The sequence below is a fragment of the Monodelphis domestica genome, chromosome 3 (assembly GCF_027887165.1).
Source record: "Monodelphis domestica isolate mMonDom1 chromosome 3, mMonDom1.pri, whole genome shotgun sequence".
Lineage (NCBI taxonomy): Eukaryota > Metazoa > Chordata > Mammalia > Didelphimorphia > Didelphidae > Monodelphis > Monodelphis domestica.
The window spans coordinates 423,467,575-423,491,437 of NC_077229.1; the positions used below are offsets into that span (position 1 = coordinate 423,467,575).

General features: G+C 38.7%; 1 protein-coding gene across 2 annotated transcripts in view; it reads right to left on the bottom strand.

Annotated features, from left to right (window-relative positions):
* Positions 1-23,863, bottom strand: part of MYO5B (myosin VB) — a 571,959-nt gene that overhangs the window by 146,573 nt on the left and 401,523 nt on the right. For both annotated transcript variants that reach the window (XM_007486667.3, XM_007486668.3), the window contains exons 15-16: positions 2,854-3,006; positions 2,234-2,331 (exon numbers count right to left, since the gene is read on the bottom strand). In XM_007486667.3, the coding sequence (XP_007486729.1) occupies positions 2,234-2,331; positions 2,854-3,006 (251 nt within the window). The remainder of the gene's footprint in view (positions 1-2,233; positions 2,332-2,853; positions 3,007-23,863) is intronic.

Sequence of the window (23,863 nt, forward strand, 5' to 3'; positions counted from 1 at the left end):
AAAGTCTAGCCCCAAGTCTTGGTACCATAGTTTAAAAAAAAAACCCAAACCCTTATCTTCTGTTTTAGAATCAATACCATGCACTGGTTCTAAGGCAGAAGAGTGGCTAGGCAATGGGGGTTAGATGACTTTCCCAGGATCACACAGCTGGGAAGTGTCTGAGGTCGGATTTGAACCCAGGACTTCCCATTTCTAGGTCTGTACCATACTTAAGTAGCTCATTGAAGGTAGATGTCCATCATTTTACCATTCCATTCTCATTCTGAATTCTGTGCCTTTGCTTATGCTATTTCCCCCAACTGTCTCCACCCCAAAGGGTTTTCCCCACCATCATTTAACTTATCAGAATCTTAGTCATTCTTCAAGGTCCACTTAAGCCCTCTCTCTTCTATAAACCCTTTCCTGATGACTCCAGTTCACAGTGATTTCTCCAATCTTTGCACACAGCACTTGCTATCTATTTTAATGTTAAAGCATTTAATGTTTATGTCATAAACTCACTGTTTCCTTTGTGCTACCCCCTTCTCCCCCCCCCCCCCCCCACCCAAATCAGCACTTAAGAGCAGCATCATTTACTTTAGCACTTAAACAAATAGAGTTTTGGCAAAGTTCTCAGTTTCAAGTGTGTCTATCTTTATCTCTCCTAACAAAGCAAGATTCATGAGGCCAGTGAAATATTGTCACTTTAGGATGACAAGAGCAGAAATTTAGAGCTAGAAGGCACCTTAAAGTCCACCTCAGGCCAATTCCTTCATTTTGTAGATGAACTTGCGTCCATAGACATGAACCAATTTGTCCAGGGATTATACCTGTAGTAACAGAGCTGGGCTTTGAACCCCAATTCCTCTGGCTCCAAAGTCATTACTGTTTCCCCCCTATAATGCAATATTATTTTCCTTTCTTTTGTATTGTATCTACTGCCACGCACAGGAATAGGCATATAATAGTAACCGAGAATGATTGTCTCTGTGCGTTTTCATCCGCGGGGTTAGGATAGATGAGTGTGCACAAAGACATATAAAGGCACATAATAGAAACTTGATAAATTCTCAATGGCTTGGATTTATTTTGTGAATTGCTACTGAGGAATACTCAAGACTAGTTATTTGGCTAGAGATCATTCATGTCATTCTGCAAAGCTGTTTCTTACCTTTATATTCAATATCTATTTCCAAAATGGGGCAGTTAGCTTTTGATCCAGCCATAGCACTGCTGGGTTTGTACCCCAAAGAGATAATAAGGAAAAAGACTTGTACAAGAATATTCATAGCTGTGCTCTTTGTGGTGGCAAAAAAATTAGAAAATGAGGGGATGCCCTTCAATTGGGGAATGGCTGAATAAATGGTGGTATATGTTGGTGACAGAATACTATTGTGCTCAAAGGAATGATAAAGTGGAGGAATTCCATGGAGACTGGAACAACCTCCAGGAAGTGATGCAGAGTGGAAGGAGCAGAACCAGGAGAACATTGTACACAGAGACCGATACACTGTTGTACAATCAAATGTAATTGACTTCTCTAGTAGCAGCAATGCAATTCTGAGAGACTTGTGAAAAAGAACACTATCCACATTCAGAGGAAGAACTAGGGGAATAGAAAAACAGAAGAAAGACAACTGCCTGATCACATGGGTCGAGGGGGACATGATTGGGGATGGGGACTCTAAACAATCACCCTAGTGCAAATGTCAATAATATGGAAATAGGTCTTGATCAATGATACATGTAAAACCCAGTGGAATTGTGTGTCAGCTATGGGAGGGGGTGGGGAAGAGAGAAGGGAAAGAACATGAATCATGTAACCATAGAAAAATTTTCTTAATTAATCAATAAAATTAAATAAAAAAAACAGGGTGAAAGTTAGGTGGCAAAAGGGATAGAATGCTGGGACTGGTAATATCAGGAAGTCTCATTTCTTTAGTTCAATAGTTTCAGACAGTTACCAGTTATGTGACCCTGGGCTATTCATTTAATTCTGTTGGCCTCAGTTTCTTTATCTGTAAAATGAGCTGGAGGAGGAATGGCAAACCATTCCAGTATCTTTGCCAGTAAAATTCCAGTCACAAAGGGGTCATGAAGAATTGGTCACAATCAAACAACAAAATTCTTCACAAATTTTCAGAAACACCCTTCCTTCCTATTCTCTCTGGCCCTCCTTGGAGGTCTTAGGCCAAATTCCAAACTGACTCCTGTGTGACCAGAAGAATTGAGCCATTGCAAAAGGAGCACTTACTGGAAGGGAAGCTTCTCATCATTGGGCTTGATACAGCGCACATAGTGGGGCGTTGTAGCATTCAGTGTCTCCATGAGCAGGTTCAGGGAGGTGCGGAACTGGTAATGATGAAAGAAATAGTCATAACCTTTAAAACAATCAAACAATTAGCATCATGGCAAGGTGCACACAGAAATGACTTGGGTCTTTCAAGACTGAGGTTTAGGTTGCCGATCAGTCACTAGACTTGTTCCATGATCTTGGGCAAATCAACTCAACTCTCCAGGTCTCATTTTCTTCTTCTGTACTCTTACCTTACTTACTGTCTTACCTACATAATCATCTTCGGACACAGACACACACAAAAAACCAATTTAACCATAAGGAATTGGTACTGGAGTTTGCTTGGACTTCTAATATGTGGGAGGTCCTAGGTTAAGTAGGATAGAGGAGAAATCTCTATTTTCTAGCATCCAAGCATTCTGAGACAGAGAATCTAGGACTTTTACTAGATCATGGAATGGTTTAGAGGGAAGAAAGTTGAGCTCCATTAACATTATCAGTTTAGAGTCAAAACCTCTCAGTAGGACAATAGGTTTGAAATCTTTTTTTCTGTACCCATGAAGTCAAGGGACACTGACCTGATGCCCCACGGTTTTCTTGTGCTTCTTGTTGGGAGCTTTCATGGGAGGTCTAGCAGAACGGACATTGATTTTCGAAGATGCCCCCTTCCCAGATGAAGGAGCAGGTGCTGTGTCCTTGTCATCTTGGAATAAGTCAGCCACCAGTGGAAACTAGAAATAAATATAGAAAGAAGATTATCCTGTAGGCTTGAATAGCATTCTATATACCTCTTCAAAGAGCCTTTCCAACACTATCTCACTCAATACCCACAACAACCCTATCAAGAAGACAGAGCAGGTAATATTATTGCCATTTGAAGATGAGGCAATTGAAGCTCAGAGAGACTTATTAAAATTATAGTGGATAAGTCAGGTCTGGATTTCAGGGCTCAAGACACCACAAAGAGAACTCTGATTCTGGAGTTAGAGAACCTGGTTACATAGCCTACCTTTGACTTACTACCTGTGTGATCTTGGGCAAGTCACTTAAGTTTACTGGGCCTCAGTTTCCTTATCTGTAAAATAAGAGGGTTGGACTAAATTGACTCTAAGGTTTTTGCCAGTTCTAGATCAACAGTTCTATGACTTACAACTAGTGTGATGTGTTTTCCAACTGAAACACTGCAAACTACCCACAAACAGTAAAAACTCTAGTAGCCTCCCCATTCTGCCAAACAAAAAAGTCCAGAAGAACTCAAAACCCTGTCACAGTAAGATTAACAACAATTAACCAAAGCCTCTTTCCCATTGGCAGAAAGTTGAAATAACAACTATTGTGAACTTTAGATTACTCCACCCTACTTAGTCTAACAAAAACAGGAATGTCTACACCCATACTTAAGGATTAAATGTTGAGAAGGATGGCCTATGACAAACATGCTAGCAAATGACAAATAAGAAACAACTGACAGATGCCTGGGCTGTCCTAAGTCAAGCTTAAGCTGCCATTGGTACATGTGAGATGCAGGAAAGTGATGTAAAAACCATCTATATATTTCACGTCACTTCCTCTCTCCGGGCTCTTTGGCGGAGAGGTGGCTCTGGCGGCAGCTTGCTGAGTGTTTTGGCATCTTGGCATGGTGGCAGCTATTGTCCAGGTCTGGCGGTGAGTTTTCCTTGATACTATACTGGGAGAAGCTTAGTAGCCTACTTCAGGTGAGGCATCTTCACTGAGCTCTCTTGGAATTTAGGCTGATTCTTTTCTCCTTTACCCTCCAAACACTATCCTCTTAGGAAAGTCTCTAATCTTCTTCAAAGACCTCATGGCAGAGGTCTTTGAACTCTCCCTGGCACAGGCCAGGTGGGAGAAATCCTATACCCACTTTCTCTCTCTTCTCCTTAATTCATTCCCTCTATATCAGTGGTTCTCAACTTTTCTAATACTATAACCTCGCAATACAGTTCCTCATGTTGCAGTGACCCCAAACAAAAAAATTATTTTGGTGGTTACTTCAAAACTGTAATTTTGCTACAGTTATGATTTGGAATGTAAATACCTGATATGCATTATGTATTCTCATTGCTACAAATTGAGAGGTTGAGAACCGCTGCTCTATATTAATTAAAATCACCATAAATTTCCAAACTGACTTGGGTATTTTATTTGGGATTTTCTCTGGCAACCAAATTAATTTAGATTAGGTCACAACCCTAAAATTATCCTTACACTAGCCACCATTTCCCCAGGAATTTATCCACCCCCATTTCATCAGCATGAATCAGCAATTGTCCCTAGGTACATACACATGCCTAACTCCCACCCCCAAATTCATGGTCATGTCAGACCCCCAAAATAACTCCATTTAATAAAATCCAGAATTTACAGGTTTCATTGCCTCATTTCCTCTGGGTCCCAGTACCATTCACCTAATCCCATCTAGGGTTATAGCAGCCCTGATCTATGTCCACCATTGTCCTTTATTCCCTTCAAATTTTAAGTATGTCCTATTAATAAGGCTAGTTTGCTTTACTATTTTGTTGTCTCATCTACATTTTCCTGAACTAGACCTGGGTATCCCAAACCTTTCTAAGTCTATATATTAACTCTACATATTAAGATATAAACTTCTTTTCTCATGTCAATTCTCAACATTGCTCTGCAGGAAAAACTATAACTGCATATTTTAAGATCATATATCTGTGGCTGGAAGGGATATCAGAGACCATCTAGTCTAATCTCTTCCATTTACTGATGAGGAAACTGTGAAGAAACTGTGGACCAGGGAGAATGTCAGAAGCAAAATTTGAATCCATGTCCTTTGACTTCAGGGTCAGTATTCTCTTCAATGTGCTATGTTGAGTGGGAGGTGACAATCTGCATAAACATCCTGCATTGATGTCTCATCACGGCATGGAGGTGAACCTGGCACTCAAAGGCTATATCTATAGAGCAGATTTTATCATGCTAGAAAGACTTAAGAGTCTGGCCTTGGCAAGAGACAAGGTCCATTTTCTGAGAAGAGCCAAACTTAGTATGGAGAGTCTCATAGCCAGTACACTGGCCACCTGATTAACTCTTTAGTCCTTGTATCTCACAAAGCAAACAACAAAAGAGTCCTCAGTAGAACAAAATTTCATCTTAAAAGGTCTCCTTTAAAGAGTGTATCTTCTCATCAGACTGCTTACTAGTGTGCTCAAGAAAAACATGCTGCAGTCATAGTAAGTATTACGTTCACTCCACTGTTTTTGGTTTGGACCTAACCTTTCCAAGGGAATGTACATGGGAATCATGAAAAGGATTAGAAATTAGCCCCTCACTCTGTGTGTGTGTGTGTGTGTGTGTGTGTGTGTGTGTGTGTGACAAGGCTATTCAGAAAACTATCATGTTCCCTCTCTTGAAAGGATTAGATCAACCACAGTCGGTCACAGGACCATTTAATCTCTCGTTTAGTATGACAACCAATTGTGTGACTTTATACTCCTGGAGCCCACCTTCACTCTGGGTTACTACAGAATTTACTGAAATCAGGTGCAAAAAGACTATGCAAGGTCAATAGGCAATCCCTATACTCAATACTTGGCAGAACCCAATCTATGGAAATTATTTGCAGGTGTTCCCTTCTCCAAACCTTGCCTTGTACATTCAGGAAAAAATTCCTTGATGAAGATAACTAAAGTGCTCTATAATTTTTTTTTGTAAAGTCATCTAGTTTGTTTATGTAGGAAAAGAATGTCTGCAAATACAGATAGGCTTAAATAGTAAGAGATATTAATTCAATAAGCATTTATTAAGCACCTACTGTGTGCCAGGCACTGTACTAAATGGTGGGGGCATAGAAAGAGGCAAAAGAGTCTCTGCTTCAGAGGAGATAATCTAAAGCAGTGTTGGTGAACGTTTTTGAGATTGCTTGCCCAAACTGCAACTTCAAGTGACCTGTGAGCTCCCCTCTTTACTACAAACAGTGAAGGGAGGAAATGATCACATTGGGTGACTGGACAGAAGAGTGGGGGCATGCATGCAAAAAATGTCCTTAGGCACTATGGAGAGGGGGAACAGAGTAGCCCTCTCCATGCCATCCTGGTACCTTTGCCAACATGGATCTAAAGTCTACTGGGGGAGACAACATACAAATAAACACATACAAAGCAGGCTGTATAGAGACTAATAGGAAACAATGGAAGGAAGACAGTGGAACCAGGAGGCTTTAGAGAAGGCTTCCTGTAGAAGGTAGTAATTTTAGTTGGAAATTAAAGGAAGCCACAAAGGTCAGTAATCAAAGAAGAGGAGGGAAAATAGTTTAGTTATGTTGATATTCAGTAGTTTTAGTCATGTCTTTGTGACCCCATTTGAGGTTTTCTTGGCAAAGATATTGTCGTGACTGGCCATTTCACTCCTCGAGCTTATTTTATTGAGGCACTGAAGCAAACAAGGTTAAGTGACTTGCCCAGGCTCAAACAGCCAGTAAGTGTCTGAGGCCAGATTTGAACTTAGGAAGATGAGTGTAGGCATGGGGCATAGCCAAAGAAGTCTTCTATGCCATGGGAAGATTATGGATTACAGTAATATAAATTCTACAGTTTGAAGAATAGATCTATTCTGAGTTGGCTCTCCCCGCCCCCCCATTCTGTCTGTTGCTGCTTGTTAATTTTCCCCATTTTTTTTGTTGCTATTCTCTGAAAAGGATGATTTTATGAAAGCTTTTTCTTCGGCTTGGAGAAAGAGCACTTGGCATAGCCCATTCTATTCTTAAAGGTCTCTTACCTCTTCTGACAGTTGGGAAGCTCAAGACCTGTCTTGCCTTTTCCTTACTTTAACACACCCCAGCAAGAGTAATCCAATGGGACCCTGATAATGGTATTTTTATTGCTCTGTTCTAGCTTTCATTTCAAGCACCTCTTGTTGGATCCCCCGTCCTTTCTGTGGGCAAATATAGCTGCTTCTTATGAACTTTAACCCTATTCACTTCTGTTCTTTGTACATATCTTTCTATCTGTCCTGATCATGGTGTGTGATGATTTACTATTGCCTGTGAAAAATAAGTTCCTAGTGCATGGAGTTAGGCAATAAACATTTATTAAGTAGCAACTATGTATCAGCTAACTCTGTGTACTGTTAAAGATAAAAAGAAAGGTAGCTGGGAGCTTGCCCTCAAGGAGCTCACAATCTAAAGAGGGGAGATACCATATAAATAACTACATGTAAACAATATGTATGATAAGATAAATGGAAATAATCAACAAAGGGAAAGTACCAAAACTAAGAGAGATTGGGAAAAGCTTTCTGTAGAAGGTAGGACTTTATCTGGAACTTGAAGGAAAGTAGGGAAGTCAGAAATGAGCAGGGCAGAGGCATGGGATACAACCAGGGAAACTTATATTATAAAGGACTCTGAATACCAGAAAAGTAGTTATTTGGTAAAGCTAATTCCAATTTTTCTACTTGACATTTGAATGAATATTTCTCCAATATTTTCAATGTATATTTCAATTCTGTATGATTAATGAATTTAGATTCTAGCTTTAAAAGAAAGATTTATAAAAGCACAAGTTGAAGGGTACAATCTGTCAAGATGCAGCATTGCCAAAATGAAAAGAGCTGAAATTCACAAGCCTTTTGGAATATGTGTAGATAAAGCATTTGTCCATGAGATGAAACTTGTTAACATTCCCAACATTCCGATGCATGTGAGAAAAATCTCAGAATATTCCTGAAAATACATAATAGGGGAGGAAATAAACAATTGTATAGTATCTATACATGATTCTGAAGGTAATAGGCTGCCCATGGAATTTATGGAGTAGAAGAGACTGGTTAGACTTGGGCTTTAGGAAAATCATTTTGGTAGATCTGTAAAGGAGACACTGGAGTGAGGACAGGGCTAATGCAAATACTCTGCTTGAAAGGTTACTGTAAGAGTTGATACAAGAAAATGATGAAGGTATGAATTATGGTGGTGGGTATGTACATGGAGAGAGGACAGAAACAAGATATGCTGTGGAGGTAGAAGTGATGTGATTTAGAAACTGAGTATCAAGGATGAGGAATCTAGGATTAACAATGAGGTAAAACACAGATCTGGCCAAATCACTGACTCACTCAAAAAACAAGATGCTCAAATCATTTGACTGGTATTGAAACCTTCCCCCTCCCATTCCAATCTTCTTTCATACAGTTTCCATTCTAGCCAAATGAGTCTACTAGCTACTACTTATATATGCTGTCTTTTGCCTTCTGTGCAATTCAATCTCATATCTGGAATGTATTTCCTCCACAATTCTGTCCTTTAGAAGCCCAAACTTACTTCAAAAGCATAACTCAATTGCCAGTTTCTCCAGATTCCTGACCTCAGGTGTTCATGCTCTTTTCCTCCTGAAATAACTGTTATACCTGGGTAAAATCTTTCTCTTTTTTGTTCTCCTTCTTCCATCCTCTATTTCCCAGCGAAATGTTATATATATCCCTCCAGGCAGGAGCAATTTCATTTTCATATTTTTATCTCAGCTGCCTATTGTGGTGTATTGATCATATTAGGGAGATAATAAATGCATCTTGATTTGAATTTAAATTAAACTGAATTGTCTGATTAATTCCTCCACTTAGCCAAATCCATTACTGACATAATTTGTAACTCAAGTATCACCTTCTCCATGGAGTATGAATCTTCTAGCTTTCACTGGCCTATTTTTTTTTCTTTCCTGAACTCATATAGTACAAGTTTGAACCCAAGGCAGTGATCACCAGTAGTTGTCCCAACTACTGACATTGTCCAGACTTCTTACAGTGGCTAAATGTGGAACTAAGACTGAAATATGCCTTGAAATCCAGCAAGTACCAAGTATGTTACAAATGGAAGGGAAATTTAGATTTTGTAATCCATCTTTTGGATCTCAGCCAAACGATCTGCACATAGGGCAAAAGAGTTGGTAATGGTGGTCAGGGTGAGGCATTCTTCTGGGAATTCTATGAACTCTACAGAGATTTCAGATTTGACAGGTGGGTGAACAACCAGAATTCTACCCACCTAGACCTTAGAAGAGTAGACTTTTAGATAAAAAACAAAACATAGAAGCCAAGATAAGCAAGTAAGATGCAGAGAAGGTCAAAGACTTCGATCTTGGAGAATAGGCAGAGAATTGCCACTGCTGAAAGAAGTCATAGTTAGTTCTTAAATGCTGAACTTTGTCTAAATTCCACTGGCTCCCCAGTAACAGGATGAGCCCTGCATAGACAGAGAAAGAGATTTCTGGAACCTTCTACTGACCATCTGAGAAGCTCTAAAAAGGTTGTTGGTGAGACCAATTTATAGAGTCCTCCTTGGGCTGACCGAGAGTACTGAAATTTACTCTTCCTTATCTGCTCCTTTTATTCTCTTTCGTGATCTGTTCCCTAATGGGCATCTGAAGAGAAGGAAAGCCCACCATACTGACCTTTCTTCCCTTCTCCTTTCTGTAGCAGCATACTGTGACCTCTGGTTTTAAAACTCATATTTCTTTAAATAATTTTGTTTTAAGTGTTTTCTCAGTATAATATGTGATGCTGTATTAAAATCCAGAGGGCTGCTTGAATCTATACTGATTCTGTTGACTTGGATGCTAGTAGTGAGTTCAGGAATGGAGGGAAGTCTATTCTGAAAGGGAATATGAGTACTGAAGCTTCATAAACTCAATATGGATTTGCTGGTACAAACTGGCTGGAACTTTGAGCCACAATTTTTTTTTTTAGAGCATGCAAAGGAGAAAGAAAAAACTATATTTTGTGGCCAATTTCTCTCTGAGACCAGAAACAATAAGAAGCCCCAAAGTATATGGTGGCAATGTGCTAGCAATCTCTTGACTACTATTATTTTTAATGTATTTCTTTAAAAAAAAGAAAGAAGAGCCCCTTCTCAAAGAGAGTAATCAGACTTCCATCAAGAGGAGGAAGGAGAAGGAAGAAAGAGGAATTTCCTCTTCATTAGCACATTTATTTCATCCTGCCATTTCTACCAGAGCCACCTGCTACGTGAGGATTAATCAACAGGTCTCAAATGCATTGATGAGTTAGGGGGATGTCTATCCCAAGCATGTGAGGACTTCTGGTAGAATGGGCATGTGAGAACAATTTGTTCCAATGGTCAAGGAGGCAGCAGAAATAGGCATCATGGAGTGCTTAGAGCTTGGTCAGACATGAAGAAGCCACAGTTACCCACTGCTTCCTGGACTATCACAAGTTGCCCTGACTTGTCTTGCCTTTGGACTTCAATGACTTTAGAAGAGAGAATGAAGCTGATGACTTTTCACAACTCAAACCAAATATATACTTGAGTCAAAAGACATCAGTGATGTCATTTTGGTTCTCTTCAAGTACAGAGTACAATAACCAATAAAACAATATAACTGACATTAGAGATCGCCTAGTCCAGTGTCCTCATTTCACACATGTAGAGATTGGAGCACATAGGAGTAAAGTGAATTGTCTAAAATCACAGAGCTCCACAGTCCAGAACAAGAGCATTCAGGTCTATTGACTTTTCTTTTAGCCCAGTGCTTAAGTAGAAGATGATCCCTATCCTGGAGAAGCTTACAATTTTGAGCAGAAAGAGCTGAGTCTTTGGAGTAAAAGGTCATGAGTTCAAATTCTAGCTCCTTCATTTACTATTTCTGTAAATTTATGGAATTCACTTAATCTTTCTGAGCCTCAGCTTCCTCATTAGTAAAATGAGAAGGATGGACTTCTAAGGCACTTCCAGTTCTGAATTTGTGTTCCTAAGAATAAACAATTTTATTCCCTACTAACTTCCTTTGAACAATTTATCATTTCATTTAATCTCATAAGAAAAAATTCATAAATCTCAAGTGGATATGTGGACAACTCTTATGGGTAAAATCACAGAGTTAAAACAGGTATTTGTGGTTGTGGAACAGTCACATGGATGGGCAAATAGTAGGATATGGGGGATGATAACAGACAGCAGAATATGGGGGATAATAAATTTACATCCACTTTTCCAAAGTCTATTCTGACAAGGGGAAGTGTTTCATAGATTGAAGGAGGCTGAGAGCTTTTTATCCCATAGAATCTACAGGCAAAGGAGTACGTTCATTCACAGTGAGGGTATCATGTAGTGAGCTGGGCAGGGAAGAGCTTCCTTTCTCTTCCCATTAGGCTCTGTGGTCCCAAGAAATGGGTTTTGTTTCATTTATCCTTTTAAGTTCTAGGTGCAGAGAGTAGTGCCTTAGACTTGAGAACTCTAGCCATGGGAACCTTGGGTAAAGGATTCCAGACTGGACATTAAAACCAATCCAGGAAGAAAGCCCTGAGAAGTCTAGGTACAGGGAGATAAACCTGGAAGGGCTTCCTGGAAGGGCTGACTTAGAATTTGGTGGTGCCTATATTACAGAGGACCTAGCTTAAGCTATGGACCTAATCCCTCTCCCTTCCCCAGAGATTTATGGGTGGAGGTGGAATACATCCCAAGCTGTTGGGGGAATGTTTGCATGTTTGTTTTTAATATACCTCTGAAATAAATATTCTTTTGTAAAAATGAATTGGACTATCAAGCTGTAAATGAAACTGGGGTGCTTAGGCTTTAAAAAAGGGAGAATATAGTTGATAGGGGCTTACATAGTAAAATGCAAGAGATGAGGGACCTCCTTAACTCTTAAGGGTATTTGGAGGGGGCAGAAATTGAATAAATTTGGCCTTCGGGCAGGAAGGGGGAAGTCCTTGTTAAAGAAAAAAATAAGCATAGCTCCAAAGAAGAGATATGAAAAGATCCTACTGTTTACCTCTCCCCATTCTCCTTTGCAGAGGTGGGAAGTTCACAAGTGTGGAAAATTACCTGAAATTTTCATATTTTCCCCAATGTATTGACTGGTTTTACTGATGATTCTCTCATTCTCTTTTTTCCACTTTTTTTTGATAAAAAAACAGTTGTTATATGGAATGGCTCTCTGGGAAGGGGAGGAATATGGGGGGAATTTAGGCCATGTTAAAAACAAAAAGATAGCAATATAAATTTATTTTGAAAACAAACAAAAAAAAGAGGTTGGACAACGTAATGAGCATCCCTGTCTTCTCTTCCCAAGGATCCAGTAAGCATCCATTGCCTATACGAGCTATTTGCATTTAAATGGACAATTCTAAAGGGATAAGTTCTTACCAATTGCCAGTGAAAGGTTTACTTCTTCCCAATCCTTAATTTCTCTGTTCTGGTTTTAAACTCAGAGGCTAAAATCACCACCATTACCTCAAAGTCAATGAGGTTTACAGACAGGGGCACAGTATCTGTTCTTTCTATGGGATGTGATCACTATCTTGCTGGATTAATCAGACCATATCATTCTTTATACAATGGAGAGAAGAACATTTACTGGTTATGTGACCTTGGACAAATTACTTAAACCCTCTGAACTCCTCACAGGTAAAATAGGCACCATATTCTACAGATTCTCCTCAACACATCTTCTACCTGCCCCCTCCCTCTCTATTTACACCATTTTGTTTGGCCACTTTTCAGTTGTGTCTGATTCTTTACAACTTCAATTGGTGTTTTCTTGGCAAAGATACTGTAGTAGTTTGTCATTTCCTTCTCCAGTCCATTTGATAGATGAGGAAACTGAGACAAGCAGTTGTGACTTATCCAAAGTCACACAGCTAGTAAATGTCCAAGGCCAGATTTGAATGTTAGAAGATATCTTCCAGAGTTTAGGCCAAGTGATCTATCCACTGCACCACCTAGCTGCTCTACTTACACCCAAACCACCCTAATTCAGGCCCTTATCACCTCTTGTCCACACTAAGATCCTAACTGGTCTCCCTATCTCAAGTCTCTGATCCCCAATCCATCCTCCACAATAATGATCAAAATGATATTCCTAAATAAAACTAGGCACTGACCATATCACTGTCCTGTTAAAAAACAAAATCTTTAGTTTATAATAAAATAAAAATTCCTCTCTTTGGAATTTGAAGTTTTTCCCATTTTCCTTCAGCCTATCATTCCAGTCTAATTATACATCATTCCCCACTTATGAACTCAATGCTTCAAAGTGGCCTTTTTTGCAGTTTCTTATATATGACATCCCATCATCTCCTGCTTCTGTGTCTCTTCCTGGGCTGTCACCTGTGTCTAAGGATTCTGTCCTCTCCCCATCTCTTGGAACTTTTAGCTCTCTTCAAGGTTGGTTCAAGTTCAACTTTCCAGAGACCTTTCTTGATCGTCCCAAATGTTAGTTATTGACCTCATTCACTTTATATTTCCATTGTAAATATCTTATATCTATTCATACATTAACATTATATTCCTACAGGAGAAGTTAAGTTGTAGGAGGGCAAGGAGTATTTAATTGTGTGCCTTTGTATGTTCCCAGCACCTAGCATAATATCTGGGACATAAATAAATGTGTGTTGATTGCTTCAGTGATTGAATCAGAGAATCATAGTTCTAGAGCTGGAAGGGATGTCAGAGTCTTCTAGTCCAAGCTATTGTGAAGGTCACATGAAGCAATGAATGTCAAGAACTTTGTAAATCTCAAAAGTGCTATAAAAATTCGAATCATTATTATTATTTTCCTGGGCAAAGCATACCCAGAAATCCTCGAATAAGTGCCCCATAACAAGGGAAGTTTCTGTAGAGGGAAAATGCTCCAGCCTGAGAAATCTCGATTACATTGTTCCCAGGCAGGTGGCCGCAAAGGTCATCCTGATCGCTGTCTGTTGAATTGTCCCTCTGAGACTGGCAAGACTGCTTTTCAATTTCAGCCTTGGAGAGCCAACAATTCCTATTGCTGTTCTGGGCACCTCCTCAAAAAGATGTTCATTCGCCCCCTTTCCCATTTATGTGCCGTGTTTCACTGGTAAAAACAGAACCACCTAGAAAGGGATAACAGGAACCGGCTGTGGACATGTTAAAAGAAATATGTCTATTAGCTTCTCTACCGATACATATCAACACCACAATGGCTGTTCACTTACTGGCCACTAGGGTCATGCGCTATTAAGGAAGAAAATGTCAAATCTCCTCTGCTGTGATTCAGTCAATCTTTTAACACTGAGAGTGCCCTGCTTGCAAAATGCTCTATGGGAGTTACAAAGAAGAAAAAAGACATTTATACCCTCTAATTATTTTCTTCTTAATTCCCACAGATGTTCTAGAAAAGACCTGATATAATGCAAAGAAGACTGATTTAGAAACCAAGAGATCTGAATTTTAGTCCTGGTTTAGCCACTAACCAGATCTGCAGTGATCCTAAGAAAGTCGTTTCCTCCTAACAACTGGATGAGCAAGAAATCCTCCTCATGGAGGATGGAGCACTTGATGTGCGCCTTGTATCAAGGGAGGGATGTAAGGATTCTGAGGGAGAAAAGTTGATGAGGGAGTATATTTCTAGCCCAGGGAATAGTCTGCACAAAAAGAGAGAGGAAGGGGAGGGCATTCCATGTCAAATAGAACCTCACTTGTCTATCACACAGAATGCATGAAGCAGGGAGTAACATGAAGTCAATATGGAATAACAGACTGGACAAAGAGGGCACTGTTGGAATCTGATTACAAATCGAAGGACATCATCTTTCACTTTATTTGCTTCATGAGTTTTTTATTGTGTGTGTGATATGTCACAGCGTGGTGAATGTGGAAATATATTTTGCATGAAAGGACTGGATTAACATATCTATTTACTGTTTACCACCAGTGGGTGGGGGAAGAGAGGGAAGGAGAGAATCTGAATCACAAGATATCAGAAAACAATTGTCAAATATTGTTTCTACATGTAATTGAAAAAAAAATACTTTAAGGCTAGAGTCAGGATATAAAAGGTTTAAGCCACAGTAGAAAGCATTGATTTAAGAAGACACCTAGAAGACAGAGGGGTTACAAATCTGTTCTCTGATACTGCCAGGGTAATTTTGGCTTAGCCACTTAACTTTCATGGATCTCAGTTGAGGAAAATTGGACTCTAGCCCTAGCTCTACGATACTAGGGTTTTTAGCTTAGATAAGCCTTGGGGAGGGAAAACTGAAGGGAACCAGTTTTGTTTTGTCAAAAATCAACCAGTTGGAAGCAGTCAGCACAGAGGAAAGTTTGTTTAGCTACAGTAGTACCAGGAGAAAGAGTAGCTTGACTGTCCTAGTGATTTTGATCTATATAATCTACAACTCCCTCACCCTGAGTAAGAAGAGAGGTAGTGGTTGACAAAAGTGGGATATGGGAAATGGGGAAGGAATTGGAATGGCAGAGGACCCCAAGATGTTGGGACAGTAGGTTGAGGACTTCTTGAGTCAAGGAGCATGCCACTGCCCAAATTCTGGGGCTCTAGAAGACAATCTCTGGCCTCCCTGCCCAGTTAAAGTTATGCCCCAAACTTGAAGTCTTTATGTGAAAACTGAATGATTATCTGTTGGGAAGGTAATGGAGGGCATTCTTCTCCATGTTAAAGTTAGAGTAAAGTTTTATGTCTCTTTGGAAGGGACTCCAAATTCTGTGACTAACTATAAAATATAAAGCCTCTTGGGCAAATGGAGGAATGTGAATAAAAGCTAGGTCTTTTAAGCTAAAAACCTTTGAAGGTATCTTTCCAATAGAGTTTTCGCTTGAAGAATCCATTAGATTCCTTTTTAGGCCTCCACATTCGATGACAGAAGCTTTTAGATGCCCTATCAATCCTTTCCCAACTCAAATAACATGTCAATTCCCCAAACACTGAGAATCAATAGCAATTACAATCTCAAATACCCAAAACGTAAATTCATTCCTCAAGAAAATACAATCAGATATCCAGAGGGGAATTCCACCCCCCTTTAAAAAATATCCATTTTACAAATACTCAAAATATTTTACCTTCTACAAGTGCCTCTTGGAACAACTTTTTCTTCTACAGAATGAATGAAATCCTCATAGCGTTCATAAATAATAATTTGAGATCTAATCCTGCCTTAGATCCTTATGGCAGTTATAGTTGTTGTTTGACCAGTGACACAGACAGTGACGTCTTGACTTTCATATGAATTGGACTTGAGTGAGGCAGAATTGCACAAAATCATCAGCCTAACTTTTTCTTCCAGAATTACCGAAGTCCGGTGGCAAGACAAAAGTCAAGATGACTGGCAATGGCCTAGAATTCAGTGGGTGACCCTGGGATCTTTACTATCTGACCAAGTGCTATGCTTTAGCTACCTTCATGATCATTGGAAAGAACTGTCCTCATCTATCCATTTTTCTGGGAGGCAGCTTCCTATGCTTGTGGTAAATATCCCCCTGTTTCACCAACTGGTGAGTAAATAACAATATAACTAAGCAAGTCATTCACCCTCTCAGCTTCCATTTACTCTTTTGTAAAAGAGGGGTAATAGCACCTATTTCTCAGGGTTATTGTGAAGATCTAGTTGGATAATGCAAATAAAGTATTTTGTAAACCTTAAAGTGCTCTATAAATGTTTGTAATTATCTTAGATGAAAGTAATAATTAATGTTCAAGACAAATTAAGAAGAATCTCTCAAAAACTATTTGTCAAACATTATTCCCTGCCAAAAGTCAATAGGACCAGAACAGAACATTTTATTCAATCTAATTCAACTGAACAACGAGATGACGTCAACTACTTGTAAAGAACTTTCTGCAAGCAAGGCATAGTATAGGTAATGGGGATACATAACCTCATATGCTCAGTTTTAAGCATACCTAAGATCTAAATACAGAATTTGCCAGAGGCAAATTAGAGGGAATTCTTTTCCTTGATAGAAGCAAAAAAGTCTGTCCCTTCATAGAAGGCACAGATAATTTCTGAAGAGTTTGTCTTCTGTATCTTCGAATTCACTAAAAAGACACCAGGGAAAATTTCTGTGATCTTTTTTTATTTATAGGCAAACAATTTTTTATTTTAAAAATTATTTTTTATTAGGATTCAATTTTTCTTTTTTACCTTTCTCCCCTCTTGCCTCTGAGAAACCCACCTATTATAAACACAGATGATTAAGAAAAACAAATTCCAGAATTGTAGATGAACCTTTTAAAAATTGTCAAATCATGAATTTAGTTTAGAGCTAATTACCATTCAATTCTAGAGAGGATTTGGAATGAGTTCTTGGAATCACAGTCTCTTAGAACTGGAAGGAATCTTACTGAAGCCTAGAGAGGGGAAATGACCTGCCCCAAGTCACATGGTATGCTAGGGGCAGAGTCATAACCAGAATCCAGATCTCTCTATCTAGGCGAAATAAACACAAATTCCAGCAGTTTAACTGATTTTGCTCAGAGAAAGACAATTGTTATCCTTCTTTGAACATGAAAGATATTTAATGCCCGGGTATGTGAATGTTTAGGAAAATAATTATATACATCAGATTTTTTTCCAATTGGACTTGTGAATCTTAGAATTGCTCAGACTATACCTTAGAAGATTTGGTTAAGCTATTCCCCTATTGTAACAATATAGGTACTTGGTCAGGAATGTATTGAGAACTTTAAAATTACTCCACCCTGCTCAGACAGTGCCTTCGGGGAAGATAAAGTTGTAAACTCCTGATTGAACAATGAAAAGTCCCTAACTCATACTTATAGTAAAGCTAGAATCTTAAGCTAGGTCTACTTTTAGATCTAATACAAAAGGGTGCTAAGTACCTATAAAGGTTAAATTAATCACTAAAAGGTCAAGCAACTTACAAAAGGCAAAAGAGATGTGAAATACTCAGAAGATATAATCTACCCAGAGAAGGTGAGAACTAAAGAGAGATGAAAACTAAGAATGGACAGTCCTGGGGAAAACATCTATGATTGGTAGATGTGAAAATTTAGGGGAGGTGACATAAGAGAAATTTCTCTTTAAAAGGAGCTCTCTGAACTGAGTTCAAAGGGTTCACCATGGAGGTTGGAGTTAGGTTGGAGGAGCTGGCTCTCTGAACTTAGTGGAAGTTTGGAGTTAGTTGGAGGAGCTGGGCTTCTGAACTCAGTACAGGAGTTGAAGATTTCAGTGAAGGACTGGAGGTTTGCTTGGGACGATCTTGTGATGAGTGATAAAAGACTAGTCTCTCTTAAGGCTATGGCCTAGGCCCTTCCTACTATTTTTCTCTCTTTTTCTCTTCCCATAATTCCTTCATTTGTATTAATTAAAAATCCCCATAAAACCCAGCTGACTTGGGTATTTTCATATTTGGGAATTTTCCCATGGAGATCACTTATATTTTAATATAAATCAAGACATTAAAATTATCTTTACAGTTTGGTCGAAACCTTTACAGTTTTGGCAATTCACAGTCTCGGCAAACCATATTTTCACGGTTACAGACTATACACATAGTTTTTGTTCTTAACATTTTGAGTGTCATTCCAGAAGGCTAATAATGTAAATGAATACTGTATTTGTTTACCTTTCTCAAAAGAGCACAAAGAACAGTATTAATAATCTTCAAATACATAGAATCTAGAGCTCTGCAAGTATGTATAAAATGACAAGAAAAAAAACATAACTTGGAAGGCAAAGAGTAAAATAAAAATTCAGAAGATCCATACTATCCCAGAATAGATAGCATCAGGGGTGGTATGTTTCGAATAGTGGAATTATCCAAGTGAGAATTAGATGGTCATCTGGGGATTCGTGTTCCAAAACAGTTTAGATGAAATGACCTGTGAGGTCCTTTCCAATTATTAAACTCTTTGTTTTCTATGCTTCTAAAAAAATAAATGCATATCTACATTTTGGGGGAAAATGGCAACAATTATTTTTAAGTTAAGTCAAGGATTTGTTATTTAGTCATTTCAATTGCATCCAACTCGTCATGATCCCATTTGGGCTTATTTTTTGGCTAAGATACTAGAGTGGTTTTCCATTTCCTTCTCTAGCTCATTTTACAGATGAGGAAACCAAGGCAAACAAGATTAAGGGACCTGCCCAGGGTCACACTGTAAGTGTCTGTAGCTGGATTTGAACATGGAAAGATGAATATTCCTGAATCCAGGGCTGGCATGCTATGCATTGTGTCACCCCACTGCCAAAATAAAAGGATTAATTCTCCTAATTTTTACCATTTCTATTTTTTATACAGATGTATTATTAAAAGAAGGAAGGAGAGAATTATTTGGGGACAACTGTTTCAGCAAAGCCCCCCCCCCAAAGTTTGTTTTAGCTTGGGGCAGAAACGGCCTCACAGATAAGGAGGAGTAAACTGTTACGTGTAGGATTTGATTTCAGATGCTCTGGGAAGCCCTCCAATAATTCCTTGTTTATGGGTGGCTGGATAAAAATTCTACATAAGAACTTCATTCTTTTGAGATTAATGGTCTTTGTGAATGTAAAGGGAGACTGGCTAGCCTCACATCACATGCGACAAGAACATTTTCCCAAAAGGGCTAACATTGCAAGCTCTTTTCAGTCATGCTTATACTTTTTCTAATTGTTTTTACTGTTACTGAAGAGTCTAAGGGAATTTAATAAGATGGAAGAGCTTCTTCTGGACCTCTCAGAAAGCTTCTTTTTTTCAAGTATTTAATTTTTCCAATTATGTTCAATAACAATTTTCAACAAAATTCTATGAAATTATAAGATCTAAACTGTCTCCCTTCCTCTCACAGATGGTAAGCAATCTGATCTGGGTTATGCATGCATTATCATACAAAAATATTTCCATACTGGTCACTGTTGTGAGAGAATAATCATATAAAACTACAACTCCAAAATAAAAATACAGATAAACTAAAGTGAAAAATAATATGCTCTGATCTGCATTCTGACTCCAACAATTCAGAAAACTTATTTTTTAAAGTCTAAAGACATAGGTACCATTTTTTCTTTCCTCCCTCTGTTCTTCCTTCCCCCTTCTTTCTTTCTCCCTTACATTCCATCTTAGAATCAATATTGTATATTGGTTCCAAAGCAAAAAAGTTAGGCAATGAGGGTTAAGTGACTTGCCCAGGATCTCACAGTTAGGAAATGTCTGAGTCTCAATTTGAACCCAGGATCTCCCATTTTTGGGCTTCGATCTAAATGGATTGGGCAACCTAGCTGCCCCCTGGATACCATTTTCTAACAGAACAAATACCTTCTAAATACTCATTTGTCACCTACTTAAAATACTATGGATAAGTATGAATAGCATTTAACTTTGTAATTCGCAGGTGATCAGGGGGAAGGATAAAGAAATGTAAAATAAATAAGCAGTAAAATACTTTCATAGTAATCATCTGACAGCTTTGGAAAGCTAATAATAGGTATACACAGAAGTTACCTTGGAATCAACACCTATGTAATGTTGTATTTAGTTATATAAAGCACCCATCTGTGAACAGAGAAATGGGGAACCAAATTGAGACAAGGTATACTGACAGTTATTGTATATTATATCCCTCCACAATTTAATTTCACATGGAACAGAAAAACAATCCTTTTTTTGCGAGGGTTGCAAAAAACATTTTTCCCCTGGATAAATCCACCAGAGACAAAAGCATACTGTTCTAATGCTGGCCTTTGGAAAGGAAATTCAACAGTAACTTGCAACTCTGCAGGTCAGAAAAAAAGCCAACCATTGTTAACAGTCTTCTTTACCCTGAAGAGCTAATAAATATTCTAGAAGATTTTCTGAACTTAAATTTCGGAGGGAGAATGATCCTTTTTGCTCTTGAAAGTAGGAAACAGCATGCCTCATTTTATTCATTATATATGTTTCATGTATTAGCTTGCCGTGTGCCACAAGTTTAAATTACTACCCCTTGAAGTTGTGAAAACTAGGCATCATTCTATAGCAATCATGTGACAGAAGATTCCTGCACAGGTGCAGGTTGTACTTCATGACCTGTGAGATTCCTTCCAGTTCTTAGCTTATATTCTATGTTTCTTCATTACAAAAAAAAAAAATGGAGACTGGCTCTCCCTGTGACTCAGACTAGAAGCACATCCCCACTCACAATACTTCTTAGCATGGAAGCTTTAACCTGATTGGCTTTTCCCAACCTGGGTCAGTTTGCCCCTCATCAGACAGTCTGAAGTTCCAGCAGCAAGAACTCCAGTCCTAAGGCATCACCTCTAGACCTCACTGGGCTTGGAACAGCAAGTTCTTCAAGCGTATTTGATTTATAAAATGTAGATGAGTGTGCAATATTTAGGACTCAAATACACTGTGTAAATGGAAGCACAAGAGTGCATGATGATTCTATGTAGGCATGAGGACTACATAGCTGGAAAATTCAAGCATTCCAGCAGGATGCTAATGAACATTGTGTGAAGGATTCCATTCTAAGATCTGGTCTCTAAGATAGGGCTCTCAATGCAGATGAGATGATACTGGAGCTCTCTGAGGGTTCCAATTCACTTGAGATTGGGAAGAGTCCAAATAAAATTCTCAGGAGAGAATTCTGAAGAGTCAAATTTGTCCTAAGGATCACTGGAGCTAGTCTGAACCCCACAGTGGGCAGCTTTGGACTATATCAGCTCCCTTGGGTCCAACTTCTTTTAAGGTGTCTTTATGAAGACTTCCTAGAGCAGGGAAGGAAAGAAGATTCCACTACTCAAATATGCTCTAATTACCTACTTTACCAAGTTGTTCAGAATAGAATGCTTTAGAACCTATGAAAAATTATAGCTAGGAGGCTCAGTGGAATGAGAATCCAGCTTAGAGATGGGACATCCTGGGTTAAAATCTGGCCTCAGACACTTCCCAGCTGTGTGACCTTGGGCAAGTCACTTAACCCCCATTGCCTAGCCTTTACCACTCTTCTGCCTTGGTACCAATTCCCAGTACTAATTCTGAGGCAGAAAGTAAGGTTAAAAAAAAAAGAATTCTAGAAATGAGAGCTGTTTTTCTTAGCTCATAGCTCTGGCAAGTCTATTTCCTTGAAGCACAAATTCAGAAGGGTTCTGAGAGGCAATCTAACCTAACTTAGACCTGATCAAGAGCCCTTCTATATCTTCAACAAATGCTTGAAGACTTCTAAGAAAGGGGAAACTCAGGGCCTGTGAAGGCAGTTCAATATATTTTGGTGTATTCCCAATTATCAGGAAATGTTTCCTGACCTCAAGCTTCTCAACAACATCTACCCATTGAAGGTCCCATTAGTCTCAGTTAAGAGAATTCCCCTACAATCTCTCATTTTCATTGCATGACCAGGCCACCTCCATTTTGGGGGACAATTCTTTCTGATGATATCCTTTATACCACTTCTTTAATAATTTTTTTGTTGGCATAATTCTTATCCAGCTCATGTCAACCATATACCTCTCCATTTCTTAAAAAACAAACAAACCAACCCTTATTTTGTCTTAGTAACAACTCTAAGATAGATTAGTAAGGGCTAGACAAATGGGGTTAAGTGACTTGTTTAGGGCCATACAGCTAGGAAGTGCCTCAGGCTAGATTTGAATCTAGATCCTCCTGAACCTAGCTAGGGCTGATCCCCTGAGCCACCTTGGTACCCCTCCAATTCCCTTTACAGATCCACAATTTTAATTCTTCAAGTAAGGAAATATCCACACTAAAGATATCATTGATCTTTTAATAATAATGACAAGAATGTAACTACATAAAACTTTAAGATTTGCAGAGCTCTTAAAAAATATCATCTCATGTGATCCTCTCAACCACTCTGGGGGGTAGGGGCTATTATCCTCATTTTGTGGATGAGGAAACTGGTTAAGTGATTTGTCCAAGCTCATACAGCTAGTAAATTTCTGAGGTGGGCTTGGAACTTAGGTCGTCCTAACTCCAAATCCAGTGCTCTTTCCATTGTACCTAGCTGTCTATATGTTTTTAAGTACTAAAATCACTGCTCTTTAGAAGAACTGAAATTATGAGACTGGCAAAGTACTATCATGAAATAAGACCATACAATTACAGAACTAGAAGGAATGTGTGTCCCTCTTTCACGAAGAATGTTTGTGGTTTGTTTCTCAATCCCCAAGCATCTCCTCAACATCTAGGGACTGGCTATAACAACCTGAAGGCATTAGGCTTTGTGGTTCTTGGCAATGAAAAGCATACCCATCTTTGGTGTTAAAAACAAATTAGCTTAAAAGTCATGTTTGTAAGAGGTATTTCTTTCCTTAACCACTATTTTTAGTTCCATAATAGCTGAGAAAAGCAATTAGGCACATTATAACATTCTGTGCTGTATAACTCGCTATACTAATTACATTCTAATTTAGCCTCACACTATTTCACCTCCTAGTGGGTGTTCTCCTTAAACAGATCCCCACCTCCACCCTAGTATAGAGTAGGGGAGTCACTCAACTCAGTAGTATTGAATTATTCACAATGATTTGTTAATGCCTTAAGCAAATCACTAAAAAGTTAAAAAGGAAACTGCTAGGATATCCTGTGATTTCTCTAGATTGGGGGACTCCTGGTGAGGAAATTCTCTCTATGCAGATCATCATAGGACAGCTAGGTGGCACAGTGAATTGTGGAGACTGTAACAATGAAGATACTTAGCTCTTTCTTTACTGGAAAGATTGAATTGTAATCCCAAGTCTATTTTTAGATTTTAATCCCTAAACGTGTTAAGTCAGTATTTGAAGTAGATCTACCCATTTTAATCTACAAAAAAGTAACTAACCACTAAAGGTGTGAACTAATTAGAAAAGGTGTGAATTAACTACAAAAGGTGTGATATAACCAAAAAAGTA